This window comes from Leptodactylus fuscus, chromosome 5 (genome assembly GCF_031893055.1).
Source record: "Leptodactylus fuscus isolate aLepFus1 chromosome 5, aLepFus1.hap2, whole genome shotgun sequence".
Lineage (NCBI taxonomy): Eukaryota > Metazoa > Chordata > Amphibia > Anura > Leptodactylidae > Leptodactylus > Leptodactylus fuscus.
This window is the reverse complement of record NC_134269.1, coordinates 76,748,205-76,765,814: the sequence shown is the minus strand read 5'-3', so window position 1 is coordinate 76,765,814 and position 17,610 is coordinate 76,748,205. Positions and strand designations below refer to the sequence as shown.

The 17,610-nt window shown below is 45.1% G+C and overlaps 1 protein-coding gene across 1 annotated transcript in view; it reads left to right on the top strand.

The window, feature by feature from the left end:
• LOC142204512 (uncharacterized) overlaps positions 1–10,059 on the top strand; it is a 79,809-nt gene extending 69,750 nt beyond the window's left edge. The window contains exons 3-5 of the mRNA XM_075275827.1: positions 161–1,379; positions 2,250–2,396; positions 10,049–10,059. Of these exons, the coding sequence (XP_075131928.1) occupies positions 161–1,379; positions 2,250–2,396; positions 10,049–10,059 (1,377 nt within the window). The remainder of the gene's footprint in view (positions 1–160; positions 1,380–2,249; positions 2,397–10,048) is intronic.
• The last annotated feature ends 7,551 nt before the right edge of the window (positions 10,060–17,610 follow it).

Here is a 17,610-nt window from a genome sequence, read left to right as displayed (position 1 = left end):
TAACCCCACTGGGGAGCAAAAAGAATGGTGGCAAGAGATTCACCTTGGAACCCCTGAGACGCCTTCATCTCAGCTGGAAGGGGTATTGCGGGTAGTTCACGAATACGAACACATTTTCAGCAAGTCCCCTATGGACTTTGGGCATGTCACTGCAGTAGAACACACAATTCAAACTGGTGATCATCCTCCCATCAAGGAAAGACATAGGCCCATTCCCCCAGCACAATACCAACAAGTAAAAGGCTTACTTCAAAACATGAAGGATTCTGGTGTCATAAGGGACAGCCGAAGCCCTTGGGCTGCTCCCTTAGTACTTGTCAAAAAGAAGGACGGTACCATTCGCCTTTGCGTGGATTACCGCAAATTGAATGATATCACCCACAAGGATGCGTATCCGCTGCCCCGGATAGAGGAGTCCCTTGCAGCTCTTCAGTCTGCAGTCTACTTCTCTGTCCTGGACCTTACCAGTGGATACTGGCAGGTCCCTATGTCCCCAGCTGATGCTGAAAAAACTGCCTTCACAACACCAATGGGTCTGTTTGAATTTGACCGGATGCCATTTGGGTTGTGCAATGCGCCTGCCACATTCCAACGGCTCATGGAGTTCTGTTTAGGTCATCTAAACTTTGAGTCTGTCCTGTTATATCTGGATGATATAATTGTTTACTCCAGGACATATGCAGAGCATTTGGATCACCTTGCGAGAGTGTTTGAGTCTTTGGATCGCTATGGTCTGAAACTCAAGCCTTCCAAATGCCATCTCCTAAAATCTGAAATCCAATACCTGGGACACATTGTGAGCGCTGATGGGGTGTCGCCAGATCCTCAGTACACTGAACGGATACGCGACTGGCCAACTCCTGAAACGGTAAAAGACATCCGTAGATTCCTTGGGTTCGCCGGTTATTACCGCCGATTTGTAAAAAACTTTGCCCGGATTGCTGCACCCTTACAGGCTGTACTGATAGGTCAGTCTACCACCCGATCTGGTAAGAGTCCAACTATCCAATGGACCCCTGAAATGCAAAAAGCATTTGAGGAGTTAAAAGCGGCCTTAGTCGGTCCAAATGTCCTTGCTTACCCTGATTACAGTAAACCGTTCATTCTGCAAACAGATGCAAGTAAAACTGGACTTGGTGCTGTCCTGTCCCAGAAACAAGAAGGTTTGATTAGACCCATTGCATTTGCCAGTCGTTCGCTTCGGGCAACTGAACGTAATGACTCTAACTATAGCTCCTTTAAGTTGGAGTTTCTGGCCTTGGTTTGGGCGGTTACCGAAAAATTCCATCATTATCTCACCGCCACTCCTTTTGTTGCATACACAGATAATAATCCTCTGACCCATCTTAGCACTGCCAAATTGGGAGCAATTGAGCAGCGTTGGGCTTCACGTCTTGCCAATTATCAGTTTACCTTAAAATTCCGTGCAGGGAGGGAGAATGTTAATGCTGACATTTTATCTCGGTTACCCCAAGAGTCAACTAATGACCTAGATGACCCTGACATATGGGAAGAAGTTGAACTCCCTGACTTCTATGACAAAGTCACTCAACGTGTTAACCAAAATGTCCGGACCAAATATTGTAACCTTCAGACCATGCGGGTTGAGTCCCTCGATCATATGGATTGGGAACAAGTCCAAAAACAAGATCCAACATTGCAAAGATTAAAAGACCTTTTAAAAGATTCTAATTCAATAGGTCCAGATAACAATGCAAGCCCTGAACTTCAAAATCTTTGGCGAGAGCGCGGTCGTTTAACCTATCTGCAGGGAAAACTGGTCCGCCGTTATGTAAATCCTCGTACCCATGAGCGAGTGTTTCAGATTGTGATACCAAGACAAGACGCTCCTTTGATCTTGGATGCGTATCATAATCAGTCAGGACATTTCAATGCCCAAAAGACAGAACGAACCATTAAGGATCGTTTCTACTGGGTGGGAATGCGCCCTCAAATTGAACAGTGGTGCCGGGATTGTGCACAATGTGCTTTGCGGAGAGGATCTAACCAACGGGCCCCTCTACAGGGCATTGTCACAGTCAGACCACTAGAGTTGGTAGCGCTTGACCACGTCAAGTTGACTCCAAGTCGGTCAGGTTACACTTATGCACTAACAATGATTGATCATTTTTCAAAATTCATGGTTGTAGTCCCAGTAAAAGATCTCACTGGTAAAACAGCAGCTCGGGAATTCCAAAGACATTTTGGGCGACCCTACGGTTATCCTGAAAAGATCCTTACTGATCAAGGTCCTGCATTTGAGTCAGAGCTTTTTCAAGAGTTCTGCAACCTCTATGGGTGTCAAAAGATCCGCACTACAGCCTACCATCCCCAGGGTAATGGTCTTTGTGAAAAAGCCAATCAAATCATTATCAACATGCTGAGAACAGTTGCCCGTGAAAAACGATCTGAGTGGCCAGAGCTATTGCCAGAGATCACTGAGATCTATAATAACACCAGACAGGATTCCACAGGGTACACTCCTGCATACCTCCTTAGAGGACAGTTAGGACAGCTCCCCGCTGATCACCAAATGGGAGTGATTACAGAGGTTAGGTCCCCACCTTTACCAAATGACACTTGGGTAGCAGAAAGACTAAGGGTTAATAGAGAACTTCAGGAACTTGTGTGTAAATCTCTGGACCAGGCTAGACACAAACAGGCTCTCCAGTATGACAAAGGAGCAAATGCTCAACCCTTGCAACCTGGAGATAAGGTCCTAAAAAGGCGACATGTTAGGCATCATAAGTTAGAGGATCGTTGGGAAGACAACGCCTATGTTGTCCAAGAGGCACCACATGATAACCCTAAAGTGTGTAAAATTGTTCCAGAGGATGGAGAAGGTCCATCCCAGTTAGTGTCTAGAGATGATCTCAAAGTCTGTCCCTCCTCTTATACAAGTACTAGAGTGACCCGTCGGTTACCGGCTACTCCACACGCTCTGTCACAACCAAGACGGACATTACCCTGTATACCCATTCCTGGCCAATATGGTAAAGAATTAGGACTTGCTCTGGCTTCCCCTAACTTATACTTCTTTGTGAGACCTACGGTTACACCGTTGCAAAGAGAGACTCCTTCTGTGTCAAGGGAAACAAGTGACTCCATTTCCTCAGATGACTTTGTATCAGAGACTCCAGACACTCAGGTACTCCCTGTTGAGAGAGAGGAGGCCTCAGAGCCTGAAACAATTTCTCAAAGGAGATCCCAAAGGGTAAACAAGGGTAAACCCTCAGTTCGCTACAGCCCTTAAAGGAGCATGCCCAGATCAGCCATAGTAGACTGTGCATTTCAGCTGATCATCTGCCTTGGAAACTGTTGTTTATCTTCACTTCAACAAATAAGCCATATACCTGGTGCCATAGTGGCGACACCATGCTTGGACTGCCCAAAGTTCTACCTCTATGTTTATTATTTGTTCCTAACCCATTTAACGTGTATTCCATTTACTTTGGACTATGGGATATTTAAGCCATTGACTGTTTTCTGTGTTATTGGTAGCCCGAGGACGTGCTACATTCAAGAAGGGAGGGATGTAACCCCCTCACAGGAGTTACTAATGGTTATTTGGCCATAGAAGTGCCTTACATGTTATGATGGATTGTATGTGTTGTTATGTTTATTCTGTATTCATTTGTGTAATGTTGTTGAGCTATTGTTCTCTGGTATCACTTGTCCTAGTGAGCTGTGGTCTCCATAGCAACACACACTATGGTGAGTGGATCTGTAGCTGGAACAGGAAATAGTCACAGCAGGGACAGGAAGTAGTATTCTGTAAGAGCCAGGGAAGGAGAAGCAAGGAGAAGTGTGGCAGTGGCCATCTTGTGTTTCAGACACTGTGCTGTGAGGATTGCCACAGCAGTAGCAGGACAGAGAAGCTGTGTGACAGAGCCCTGCATCACCATCAGTAAGAGGACAGGCTTATATCAGGCTAAGCAGAGCTATAACCCTGGCAGCCTGCACCGACCTCTACTAGGTAACTGAGCCCCTGCAGTAGACCAGAAGCTGGATCTGCAGACATCTTAGACTCTCTGCTAATACATGGGAAGGTGTCATCCAGCTACAAGCCACTGTGCCACAGCTCACTGCTACAGGACAAGTGACCAGCAGATGCCAGTTACAATAAAGCAGTGAGCACTTCTACTGATCCTGGCCTGGACATTGCCTTCCTTGCAGCTAAGCCCTGGGCAAATGCTCTTTGTTGGAGTAGAGCACTGGCACCCACATCACCATCTCAGCCCAGGGACGAGCGGGTGTCTCAATACTCCAACTGGCGTCACATCTAACTGACTCTGCCTATTTCCCTGTGCACCACTCCTGGGAGTTCTGGTGCCTATAAGGTCACCGTGACAGTCCAGCCTCCTGCACGGTTCTCCCGGGGTGGTCGCATATATATGTAGTAATATGTATATAATATAGAACAATCCCCTCTAATGATGGTAGTTATCCTGCTCTGGAGAGCTTACAGACTAGTAAGAAATCCTCTCTATGATGATACATAATAAATGACGACCATGATGGCTGCTTATCTGCGGGGCAGGAGCGGCTACACAGCAACGTCATCCACAACACACATCACACAGTCAAAGACCACTATGTAGTGGTAAAATTCCGGCATCACCGCCAGTAACGTGAATGTGGTTGTGTCTCGATGACTCACAAGGGCTCAATGATGGTCTTACCACCAGTTGAAGCTGTTGCCAGAATATAGCAGATTACGTGCTTGTCATAACTCAACCACATTCACTTCCATTAAATGGAAAAGCCCTAACACTGTAATCTCCAACCACATGACATATGCTGCAGCCAAAGCTGCCATGTAGCCCCAACCTCAGAGATAGGAGCCATCCTGGTCATCATTAGCCCTAGACTAAAAGAGAGAATTCCTGCCAATAAAGTCAGTTTTAAAGAGGACCTTTCATGTATACATGGAAGTATTATAAACTGCTGGAAATTTGACAGTGCTCTGAATTCAGCGCACTGTTGGCTTTCCCGATCTGTGCCCCAGGTGAAGAGCTATCGGTCCCAGTACTGTAGCTCTTCACTGTGAAAAGGGCGCTCCTGACAGTCAGTCAGGAACAACGTCCTTCTCCACAGCAGCGCCTATCGCGCTGTACAGTGTGAGCGGGGAGGAACGCCCCCTCCCTCTTCTCACAGTGCTCGTCCATAGACGAGTATTGTCAGGAGGAGAGGGGGCGTTCCTCCCCGCTCACACTGTACAGCGCGATAGGCACTGCTGTGGAGAAGGACGTTGTTCCTGACGGACTGTCACGAACGCCTTCTGACGGTGAAGAGCTACGGTACCGGCACTGATAGCTCTTCACCTGGGGCACAGATCGGGAAAGCCGACAGTGTGCTGAATTCGAGCACTGTTGGCTTTCCTGCGGTATATAATACTGCCTGTGCCCAAACCCATGAAAGGTCCTCTTTAAGATGTCTATTGACTTTAAAGGCTTACAATCTATTCCGGAGAGTTCCTTCCAATCTTCCATGATAAGAGCAGCCCTGCTTTTCTGAGCTTACAATCTATAGGAAACCATCATTAAGGTCTGCCCTGCTCCAAGGAGCTTACAAGCTAAAGGAAGGAACCCTCCATTCCCTAGTCTAATACCTGTGTTGTTGATGTGTTGAGAAGATCTTGCGTAAAGAACTTCTGCAAATAAAAAAACAAAACAAAGGGAAAATCAAAATGATTTCTCTCCACTGCATCCTGACTGTGATGTCACATGGCCTTGTGATGTCATACGAGCTAGTGATGTTCCATGGGAGAATTAATCTAAAGTTGTTTGGAGTTACTAAAACGAAAATTTTTGGCTCTGCCGACATTTGCACAGACATAAATTTCTAGTGAGTGTGGCTTATCAGATTGGGTGGAGCCTCCCCGATCCTGACATATCCACTGGGGCCTCCCCGATCCTGACATATCCACTGGGGCCTCCCCGATCCTGAAATATCCACTTGGGTCTCCCCGATCCTGACATATCCACTGGGGCCTCCCCGATCCTGACATATCCACTGGGGCCTCCCCGATCCTGACATATCCACTGGGGCCTCCCCGATCCTGACATATCCACTGGGGCCTCCCCGATCCTGACATATCCACTGGGGCCTCCCCGATCCTGCTACTGTACTGTACTGGGCTACTGTACATACCTGCTGTAGTCCTCCCCCCAGATGCCCCCCTATAGTACTGGGCTAAATCTTTCCTATTGTACTTACCTGTTGTAGTCCTCGCCTCAGCATGGACATCTTCATCTGTCACCACCCTCTGAGCAGCTCCAGTAGTGTCAGGTCTGTTTATACCTTTGCCATCATTGTGATGTCATCATGTTCTAGTGATGTCATAATGGTCTTGGAATTCCAATGCAAAAGGTCAGCCTCATTTAAATACGCAGTAAAGGTCAACCCTCATTTGCATATGACATCATTGTGATGTCATCATGTTCTAGTGATGTCATAATGGTCTTAGAATTCCAATGCAAAAGGTCATCCTCATTTAAATACGTTTAATTCTTGGATGTGGCCTCGTGTATCTTATGACATTCTAGTAGAATTACCCAGCGGCTTCGCTCGCGCAAAATATGTTTAATTATTGGTTATGTTATAGTAAAATTTTCCATGTCACACTACAGTAAATCTATTTTTCTACTTTAAATTTTTTTTATTATTTTGACATTTTATTAATTTGTCATAACATTGATGTGAACAACTTTATTTTTTATTTCAACATTTTTATTGTTTTTACATATTCAATACATATTATGTAGGAGAAACTATTACAACTATTTTTTGAACTATTTTTCCTCAAAGATTAAAATTTCTGCCCCTTACACAAACATATAAAACAATTACACCCAATTAACAACATAGTGCAGCCTTTCCCCCTCCCTCCAGTGTAATTTATAAGTAGTTCACAGACAAAAGAGTAAAATTGGTTTCCAGTTACACAACTATCTATTGTAGTGCTTCAGCGATGAAAGCTCCCTGTATAGTCAGCAATAATGACAATCTTACTATGAGGCAGTTTTCACTTGACCAATATTGCTGCTCAGTAAGGCTGCTTGCACACTACAGTAACATTACAGTCTCCGGGCCGTGGATTCTACATCTCCATAGACTTCTATGGAGCCTGCAGAATTCACAGCTTTGTGCACAAAGAAGTCTATGGAACCGCCAAATCCATAGCCAGGAGGCCCGTGAAAAATACCGCGGTGTGAAAACAGCCATTAAGGATACCAGACCTGTTTTGTCAGTGCGTGCGTGTGTAATCCATGCGTATGTATGCATGCGTGCATGCACGTGTGTGGTCTGTGTATATGTATGCGTGTATGTGCGCATGTGATCCATGTGTTTGTGCGTGCGCAGTGCAATTGTCCATGTGTGTGGTAGTTGTGTGTGAGTACGTATGTGCTCTGTTCGTCCGTGTGTGTAGTGTGCATCCATCTGAGTGTGTTTGTGTGTGTTTGTTTGTGGTATTTATTGGGTGGTGTTGTGTTTGTGTTGTGTGTGTCTAGAGTGGTCTGGTGTTTCTGTGGTGTTGTGCTTGTGGGTTGGTGTATGTGTGCTGTTTTAAGTTCTATATATATAGATCTAATAAAGGTTATGTTTATTGGCACAACCTCGTATCTCACACTACCCATCTTTCCTTTCCCATAGTCTACAGTCCATACATAACCAGCTTTATTTTGACCTTGTTCACATATCTGTGTCGTCTTCAAAATGTGTCCATGTGTTCCCTGGTCTGGGCTCTTGATACTGTAGCTCTTTGTAATGGCCTGACCCTCCAGAATATGGATGTTGGATTTCATTGTAGCTTTATAATTCGGTACCATAGATGTCTTTATGGCCTACACAGAAGACTGAAATACTCTATAGGAATATACAGCATATAGAGGTTTATTATATGGTCATATCCAGGTCTATGGGCATTTGTTTTCACTATAAAGCTCAGTCAGGAATCTGAAACCTGCTGAAACATGACAGATGCCCCAATCTAGAAAAGGATGGGTGGACGCAGAACACCCTCACTAGTTTTATGTCAGTGAAGTCTTAATGAAGTGAACTGACCACCTTCTGCAACCAACGCTATATTTAGGATGAGGGTCCAGTGGAAGAGGCGCTGGCTTTTGATTTTCTAACCAACAAACGTTCCTTCTGAGCAGTTGTCTTGTGGGATCTGCCGGCGGGAGAGATGTGGGGTGCACGATGTACTGTGTTGGGGAGAGATGTAGATCTAATAAAGGTTATGCTTATTGGCACAACCTCATATCTCACAGTACTCATCTTTCTTTTCCCATAGTCTACAGTCCATACATAACCAGCTTTATTTTGACCTTGTTCACATATCTGTGTCGTCTTCAAAATATGGGGTGCAGGGAGTACTGTGTGTGGGGGAGAGATGTGGGGTGCAGGGTGTACTGTGTAGAGGAGAGAGATGTTGGGTGCAGGTTGTACTATGTGTGGGGGAGAGATGTGGGGTGCAGGGTGTACTGTGTAGAGAGATGTTGGGTGCAGGGTGTACTGTGTTGGGGAGAGATATGGGGTGCAGGGTGTACTGTGTGTGGGGGAGAGATGTGGGGTGCACAGTGTACTGTGTTTGGGGAAGAGATGTGGGGTGCAGGGTGTACTGTGTGGGAGGGAGTTGTGGGGTGTACTGTGTGGGAGGGAGCTGTGGGGTGCAGGAAGTGGTTAAAATATCAAGTGCAGTAGCGCTGTTTAGTGGCGGGGGCTGCAGTCAATGTACAAACTTATTTTGGCTTATGATTAGACCTATTACTATCCCTCTATTCAGCTACCCCTATTATCCAGACTTAGAAACATTTCTTACATTTCACCAGGTCTAGTCTGGTTCCTTCTAGAGGTGGGACCACTACTTATTGGCTGCCCTATATAGGCTGACATTGACAGACATTGATCTACAGAGATCCTACAATGTAATAGTATACAGGTAGAGACCTGGCAGGTCTATATATTTGACAATTGTAGACTCGCATCACGTTATAACATTCATAGAAATGGCCAAATCTTGGATTTTTCTCTCCACAAGAATAATTTCTAATCCACCTCTCAGGCCTGGTCCACATCTCACATCTCACGTTCTGTGAAGACATTACTGCAGCTCAGCTCATACAATGTCCACAGAACTGCAGAAATTTCTTCACATTAAACATTTTACAAATTGAAACACAGAAACATATTTTTAACAACTTTTATTTAACATCAGTTGGATAATGAGGTATTGGTTATAGTTTTGCCAAAATGTAAAAAAGTTCTATTAAATTGTTCTTTAAAAAAAAGAAAAAAGGTGCAAAAAAATATTTTGGCAAAAATATGTAAGCTCGCAACCCACGTCAAGGGTCCTCATTTTCTTGCGAGTCCCTACTCTAACTAAGGCTAAGTTCACATGACAATTTTTGGTCCGGAACCTGAGGCGGCCTCCACCTCAGGTTCCGGACCAAAAGCCAGGTGGCCGTGACTGAAAGCCGGTGCACTGCACCATCATCCAGCCACACACTCCACTCCGGATTAGGCCTATTGAATGGGCCTAGTCCGGAGGAGGGAGTGTCTTCAGGCCGAATTGCGAGGCGACTTGGCCTGAAGAATGAGCACCTTGCTTCTTTTTTCGGGGAGTCAGAAGAAACGGCTCCCGGAAAAAACTCCTGAGTGGCTCCCATTGATTTCAATGGGAGACGTCTTTTTGGTCAGGATTTTGAGGCGGATAAGGCCTCAAAATCCTGACCAAAAAACTCAGTGTGAACTTCCCATAACAATGCCAAACCTGTCTAACTAAATGGCAGTAAGGGGGCATTCACACAGAGTGTTGTGGTACTGTTTTTGCAACAAAACTTGTGTGAAGAATCAGCGATGTAAAAACAGAATCCCATTGAGTTCAATGGGTTCCGTCTTACGCGTGTTAGACATTGAACTGAATGGGATTCTATTTTTACAGCGCTGATTCTTCACACAAGTTTTGTGGCAAAAACAGCGCCACAAAACTCCATATGAATGTAACCTAAAGGTAAACGTCTGACGTCTTCTATTTTTTCAGTGAATGATTGAGGGGACGCGGAGGACATAGGAAAAATTAATTTTATACCTTTTATTAGCAATAAGCAGAGGAGCCATTATTAATAATAAGGGCTTGTATTATATCCTACTAAATGATGGGGGTTGTGGTTCTTATCTCAGGTCCATGGAGTCTGAGCTCCTGTGATAGTCCATCTGACCATCCATAAATAAGGTCCTGAGATAAGAACCCCAACCCTATGATCCAGAAGAAGGCAAAGAAAAACCCCAGAGATCTACGTCTCAGGGGAAAAAATAATTCCTTCCTGACCCCAAATATGGCGATCGGTGATATAACCCTGGATCATGTCTATCCATCTGCCTACTGCTGACCAGAAACCTGACGCCTGCTCCGAAGAGCTTACAGTCTAGAAATACTGCCCGAAGGCTCACAATGTATATAGATATATATAGATATATATAGTAACATACTGTATATATCAGGGGTAGGTATGACACTGAGTGGTGAGGAACGACACAGTACTAGTCACCCCAGTACTAGTCTATGGACGGGTACTGTCAGGAATGGGGGGGTGTTCCTCACAGCTCAGTGTCATGGTTGGGTGGTAATGAATGACTCCTCACAGTACAGCGCTACGGATAGACTGTTAGGAGGGGCATTCCCGGCTAGTCTGTCAGGTACACCCTTCTGACAGTGAAGAGCTCTCGGTAAATGCACCAATAGCTCTTCACCGGGGGCACATAAAGGGAAAACAGACAGTGCGCTGAATGCAGTTAACCCCATCATGGCCCTCACATTAACCTCTGTGTGCTTTACATAAAGGTTACTGATATATGAGACATATGGAGATAATAATTACGTATCTTCATCATTAAGGTCCTTTATTAATGTCTCCAACCCTTATATGAGGGACATGATGGGGTTAAATGCTATTAACGTGAGGCACATGGACTTAATACAACTATATTAATAACCAAATGCCTGACATTGCCCACCCCCATACCCACCAGTCCCCCTCCCCCAACCCCGCGTGAGGCACATGGACTTATTACAACTATATTAATAACCAAATGCCTGACATTGCCCACCCCCATACCCTCCAGTCCCCCTCCCCCCAACCTCGTGTGAGGTACATGGACTTACTACAACTATATTAATAACCAAATGCCTGACATTGCCCACCCCCATACCCTCCAGTCCCCTCCCTCCAACCCCGCGTGAGGTACATGGACTTACTACAACTATATTAATAACCAAATGCCTGACATTGCCCACCCCCATACCCACCAGTCCCCTCCCTCCAACCCCGCGTGAGGTACATGGACTTACTACAACTATATTAATAACCAAATGCCTGACATTGCCCACCCCCATACCCTCCAGTCCCCCTCCCCCCAACCTCGTGTGAGGTACATGGACTTACTACAACTATATTAATAACCAAATGCCTGACATTGCCCACCCCCATACCCACCAGTCCCCCTCCCCCCAACCCCGTGTGAGGCACATGGACTTACTACAACTATATTAATAACCAAATGCCTGTCATTGCCCACCCCACACCCTGCATGAGGCAGATGGAGTTCTTCTCCTCTCCTCTTCTTCTTTTCAGGAGTCCGAAGTCTCACAATGTATATAGATATATATGTAGTAATATGTATATAATATAGAACAATCCCCTCTAATGATGGTAGTTATCCTGCTCTGGAGAGCTTACAGACTAGTAAGAAATCCTCTCTATGATGATACATAATAAATGACGACCATGATGGCTGCTTATCTGCGGGGCAGGAGCGGCTACACAGCAACGTCATCCACAACACACATCACACAGTCAAAGACCACTATGTAGTGGTAAAATTCCGGCATCACCGCCAGTAACGTGAATGTGGCTGTGTCTCGATGACTCACAAGGGCTCAATGATGGTCTTACCACCAGTTGAAGCTGTTGCCAGAATATAGCAGATTACGTGCTTGTCATAACTCAACCACATTCACTTCCATTAAATGGAAAAGCCCTAACACTGTAATCTCCAACCACATGACATATGCTGCAGCCAAAGCTGCCATGTAGCCCCAACCTCAGAGATAGGAGCCATCCTGGTCATCATTAGCCCTAGACTAAAAGAGAGGATTCCTGCCAATAAAGTCAGTTTTAGGGTGCATGCACACTAAGTAACGCCGGGCGTGTATGAGAGCCGTACACGCCGGCATTACGGCAGACTGCCGAACACTTCCCATTCACTTCAATGGGAGCGCTCGTAACAGCGGCGTTTACGAGCGCTCCCATTGAAGTGAATGGGAAGTGTTCGGCAGCCCTGCTGTAACGCCGGCGTGTATGGCTCTCATACACGCCCGGCGTTACGTAGTGTGCATGACCCTTAAAGAGGACCTTTCATGTATACATGGAAGTATTATAAACTGCTGGAAATTTGACAGTGCTCTGAATTCAGTGCACTGTTGGCTTTCCCGATCTGTGCCCCAGGTGAAGAGCTATCGGTCCCAGTACTGTAGCTCTTCACTGTGAAAAGGGCGCTCCTGACAGTCAGTCAGGAACAACGTCCTTCTCCACAGCAGCGCCTATCGCGCTGTACAGTGTGAGCGGGGAGGCACGCCCCCTCCCTCTTCTCACAGTGCTCGTCCATAGACGAGTATTGTCAGGAGGAGAGGGGGCGTTCCTCCCCGCTCACACTGTACAGCGCGATAGGCACTGCTGTGGAGAAGGACGTTGTTCCTGACGGACTGTCACGAACGCCTTCTGACGGTGAAGAGCTACGGTACCGGCACTGATAGCTCTTCACCTGGGGCACAGATCGGGAAAGCCGACAGTGTGCTGAATTCGAGCACTGTTGGCTTTCCTGCGGTATATAGTACTGCCTGTGCCCAAACCCATGAAAGGTCCTCTTTAAGATGTCTATTGACTTTAAAGGCTTACAATCTATTCCGGAGAGTTCCTTCCAATCTTCCATGATAAGAGCAGCCCTGCTTTTCTGAGCTTACAATCTATAGGAAACCATCATTAAGGTCTGCCCTGCTCCAAGGAGCTTACAAGCTAAAGGAAGGAACCCTCCATTCCCTAGTCTAATACCTGTGTTGTTGATGTGTTGAGAAGATCTTGCGTAAAGAACTTCTGCAAATAAAAAAACAAAACAAAGGGAAAATCAAAATGATTTCTCTCCACTGCATCCTGACTGTGATGTCACATGGCCTTGTGATGTCATTCGAGCTAGTGATGTTCCATGGGAGAATTAATCTAAAGTTGTTTGGAGTTACTAAAACGGAAATTTTTGGCTCTGCCGACATTTGCACAGACATAAATTTCTAGTGAGTGTGGCTTATCAGATTGGGTGGAGCCTCCCCGATCCTGACATATCCACTGGGGCCTCCCCGATCCTGACATATCCACTGGGGCCTCCCCGATCCTGAAATATCCACTTGGGTCTCCCCAATCCTGACATATCCACTGGGGCCTCCCCGATCCTGACATATCCACTGGGGCCTCCCCGATCCTGACATATCCACTGGGGCCTCCCCGATCCTGCTACTGTACTGTACTGGGCTACTGTACATACCTGCTGTAGTCCTCCCCCCCAGATGCCCCCCTATAGTACTGGGCTAAATCTTTCCTATTGTACTTACCTGTTGTAGTCCTCGCCTCAGCATGGACATCTTCATCTGTCACCACCCTCTGAGCAGCTCCAGTAGTGTCAGGTCTGTTTATACCTTTGCCATCATTGTGATGTCATCATGTTCTAGTGATGTCATAATGGTCTTAGAATTCCAATGCAAAAGGTCATCCTCATTTAAATATGTTTAATTCTTGGATGTGGCCTCGTGTATCTTATGACATTCTAGTAGAATTACCCAGCGGCTTCGCTCGCGCAAAATATGTTTAATTATTGGTTATGTTATAGTAAAATTTTCCATGTCACACTACAGTAAATCTATTTTTCTACTTTAAATTTTTTTTATTATTTTGACATTTTATTAATTCGTCATAACATTGATGTGAACAACTTTATTTTTTATTTCAACATTTTTATTGTTTTTACATATTCAATACATATTATGTAGGAGAAACTATTACAACTATTTTTTGAACTATTTTTCCTCAAAGATTAAAATTTCTGCCCCTTACACAAACATATAAAACAATTACACCCAATTAACAACATAGTGCAGCCTTTCCCCCTCCCTCCAGTGTAATTTATAAGTAGTTCACAGACAAAAGAGTAAAATTGGTTTCCAGTTACACAACTATCTATTGTAGTGCTTCAGCGATGAAAGCTCCCTGTATAGTCAGCAATAATGACAATCTTACTATGAGGCAGTTTTCGCTTGAGCAATATTGCTGCTCAGTAAGGCTGCTTGCACACTACAGTAACATTACAGTCTCCGGGCCGTGGATTCTACATCTCCATAGACTTCTATAGAGCCTGCAGAATTCACAGCTTTGTGCACAAAGAAGTCTATGGAACCGCCAAATCCATAGCCAGGAGGCCCGTGAAAAATACCGCGGTGTGAAAACAGCCATTAAGGATACCAGACCTGTTTTGTCAGTGCGTGCGTGTGTAATCCATGCGTATGTATGCATGCGTGCATGCACGTGTGTGGTCTGTGTATATGTATGCGTGTATGTGCGCATGTGATCCATGTGTTTGTGCGTGCGCAGTGCAATTGTCCATGTGTGTGGTAGTTGTGTGTGAGTACGTATGTGCTCTGTTCGTCCGTGTGTGTAGTGTGCATCCATCTGAGTGTGTTTGTGTGTGTTTGTTTGTGGTATTTATTGGGTGGTGTGGTGGTGTTTGTGTTGTGTGTGTCTAGAGTGGTCTGGTGCTTCTGTGGTGTTGTGCTTGTGGGTTGGTGTATGTGTGCTGTTTTAAGTTCTATATATATAGATCTAATAAAGGTTATGTTTATTGGCACAACCTCATATCTCACACAACCCATCTTTCCTTTCCCATAGTCTACAGTCCATACATAACCAGCTTTATTTTGACCTTGTTCACATATCTGTGTCGTCTTCAAAATGTGTCCATGTGTTCCCTGGTCTGGGCTCTTGATACTGTAGCTCTTTGTAATGGCCTGACCCTCCAGAATATGGATGTTGGATTTCATTGTAGCTTTATAATTCTGTACCATAGATGTCTTTATGGCCTACACAGAAGACTGAAATACTCTATAGGAATATACAGCATATAGAGGTTTATTATATGGTCATATCCAGGTCTATGGGCATTTGTTTTCACTATAAAGCTCAGTCAGGAATCTGAAACCTGCTGAAACATGACAGATGCCCCAATCTAGAAAAGGATGGGTGGACGCAGAACACCCTCACTAGTTTTATGTCAGTGAAGTCTTAATGAAGTGAACTGACCACATTCTGCAACCAACGCTATATTTAGGATGAGGGTCCAGTGGAAGAGGCGCTGGCTTTTGATTTTCTAACCAACAAACGTTCCTTCTGAGCAGTTGTCTTGTGGGATCTGCCGGCGGGAGAGATGTGGGGTGCACGATGTACTGTGTTGGGGAGAGATGTAGATCTAATAAAGGTTATGTTTATTGGCACAACCTCATATCTCACAGTACCCATCTTTCTTTTCCCATAGTCTACAGTCCATACATAACCAGCTTTATTTTGACCTTGTTCACATATCTGTGTCGTCTTCAAAATATGGGGTGCAGGGAGTACTGTGTGTGGGGGAGAGATGTGGGGTGCAGGGTGTACTGTGTAGAGGAGAGAGATGTTGGGTGCAGGGTGTACTATGTGTGGGGGAGAGATGTGGGGTGCAGGGTGTACTGTGTAGAGAGATGTTGGGTGCAGGGTGTACTGTGTTGGGGAGAGATATGGGGTGCAGGGTGTACTGTGTGTGGGGGAGAGATGTGGGGTGCACAGTGTATTGTGTGGGGGAAGAGATGTGGGATGCAGGGTGTACTGTGTGGGAGGGAGTTGTGGGGTGCAGGAAGCGGTTAAAATATCAAGTGCAGTAGCGCTGTTTAGTGGCGGGGGCTGCAGTCAATGTACAAACTTATTTTGGCTTATGATTAGACCTATTACTATCCCTCTATTCAGCTACCCCTATTATCCAGACTTAGAAACATTTCTTACATTTCACTAGGTCTAGTCTGGTTCCTTCTAGAGGTGGGACCACTACTTATTGGCTGCCCTATATAGGCTGACATTGACAGACATTGATCTACAGAGATCCTACAATGTAATAGTATACAGGTAGAGACCTGGCAGGTCTATATATTTGACAATTGTAGACTCGCATCACGTTATAACATTCATAGAAATGGCCAAATCTTGGATTTTTCTCTCCACAAGAATAATTTCTAATCCACCTCTCAGGCCTGGTCCACATCTCACATCTCACGTTCTGTGAAGACATTACTGCAGCTCAGCTCATACAATGTCCACAGAACTGCAGAAATTTCTTCACATTAAACATTTTACAAATTGAAACACAGAAACATATTTTTAACAACTTTTATTTAACATCAGTTGGATAATGAGGTATTGGTTATAGTTTTGCCAAAATGTAAAAAAGTTCTATTAAATTGTTCTTTAAAAAAAAGAAAAAAGGTGCAAAAAAATATTTTGGCAAAAATATGTAAGCTCGCAACCCACGTCAAGGGTCCTCATTTTCTTGCGAGTCCCTACTCTAACTAAGGCTAAGTTCACATGACAATTTTTGGTCCAGAACCTGAGGCGGCTTCCACCTCAGGTTCCGGCCGAAAAGCCAGGTGGCCGCGACTGAAAGCCGGTGCACTGCACCATCATCCAGCCACACACTCCACTCCGGATTAGGCCTATTGAATGGGCCTAGTCCGGAGGAGGGAGTGTCTTCAGGCCGAATTGCGAGGCGACTTGGCCTGAAGAATGAGCACCTTGCTTCTTTTTTCCGGGAGTCAGAAGAAACGGCTCCCGGAAAAAACTCCTGAGTGGCTCCCATTGATTTCAATGGGAGACGTCTTTTTGGTCAGGATTTTGAGGCGGATAAGGCCTCAAAATCCTGACCAAAAAACTCAGTGTGAACTTCCCATAACAATGCCAAACCTGTCTAACTAAATGGCAGTAAGGGGGCATTCACACAGAGTGTTGTGGTGCTGTTTTTGCAACAAAACTTGTGTGAAGAATCAGCGATGTAAAAACAGAATCCCATTGAGTTCAATGGGTTCCGTCTTACGCGTGTTAGACATTGAACTGAATGGGATTCTATTTTTACAGCGCTGATTCTTCACACAAGTTTTGTGGCAAAAACAGCGCCACAAAACTCCATATGAATGTAACCTAAAGGTAAACGTCTGACGTCTTCTATTTTTTCAGTGAATGATTGAGGGGACGCGGAGGACATAGGAAAAATTAATTTTATACCTTTTATTAGCAATAAGCAGAGGAGCCATTATTAATAATAAGGGCTTGTATTATATCCTACTAAATGATGGGGGTTGTGGTTCTTATCTCAGGTCCATGGAGTCTGAGCTCCTGTGATAGTCCATCTGACCATCCATAAATAAGGTCCTGAGATAAGAACCACAACCCTATGATCCAGAAGAAGGCAAAGAAAAACCCCGGAGAG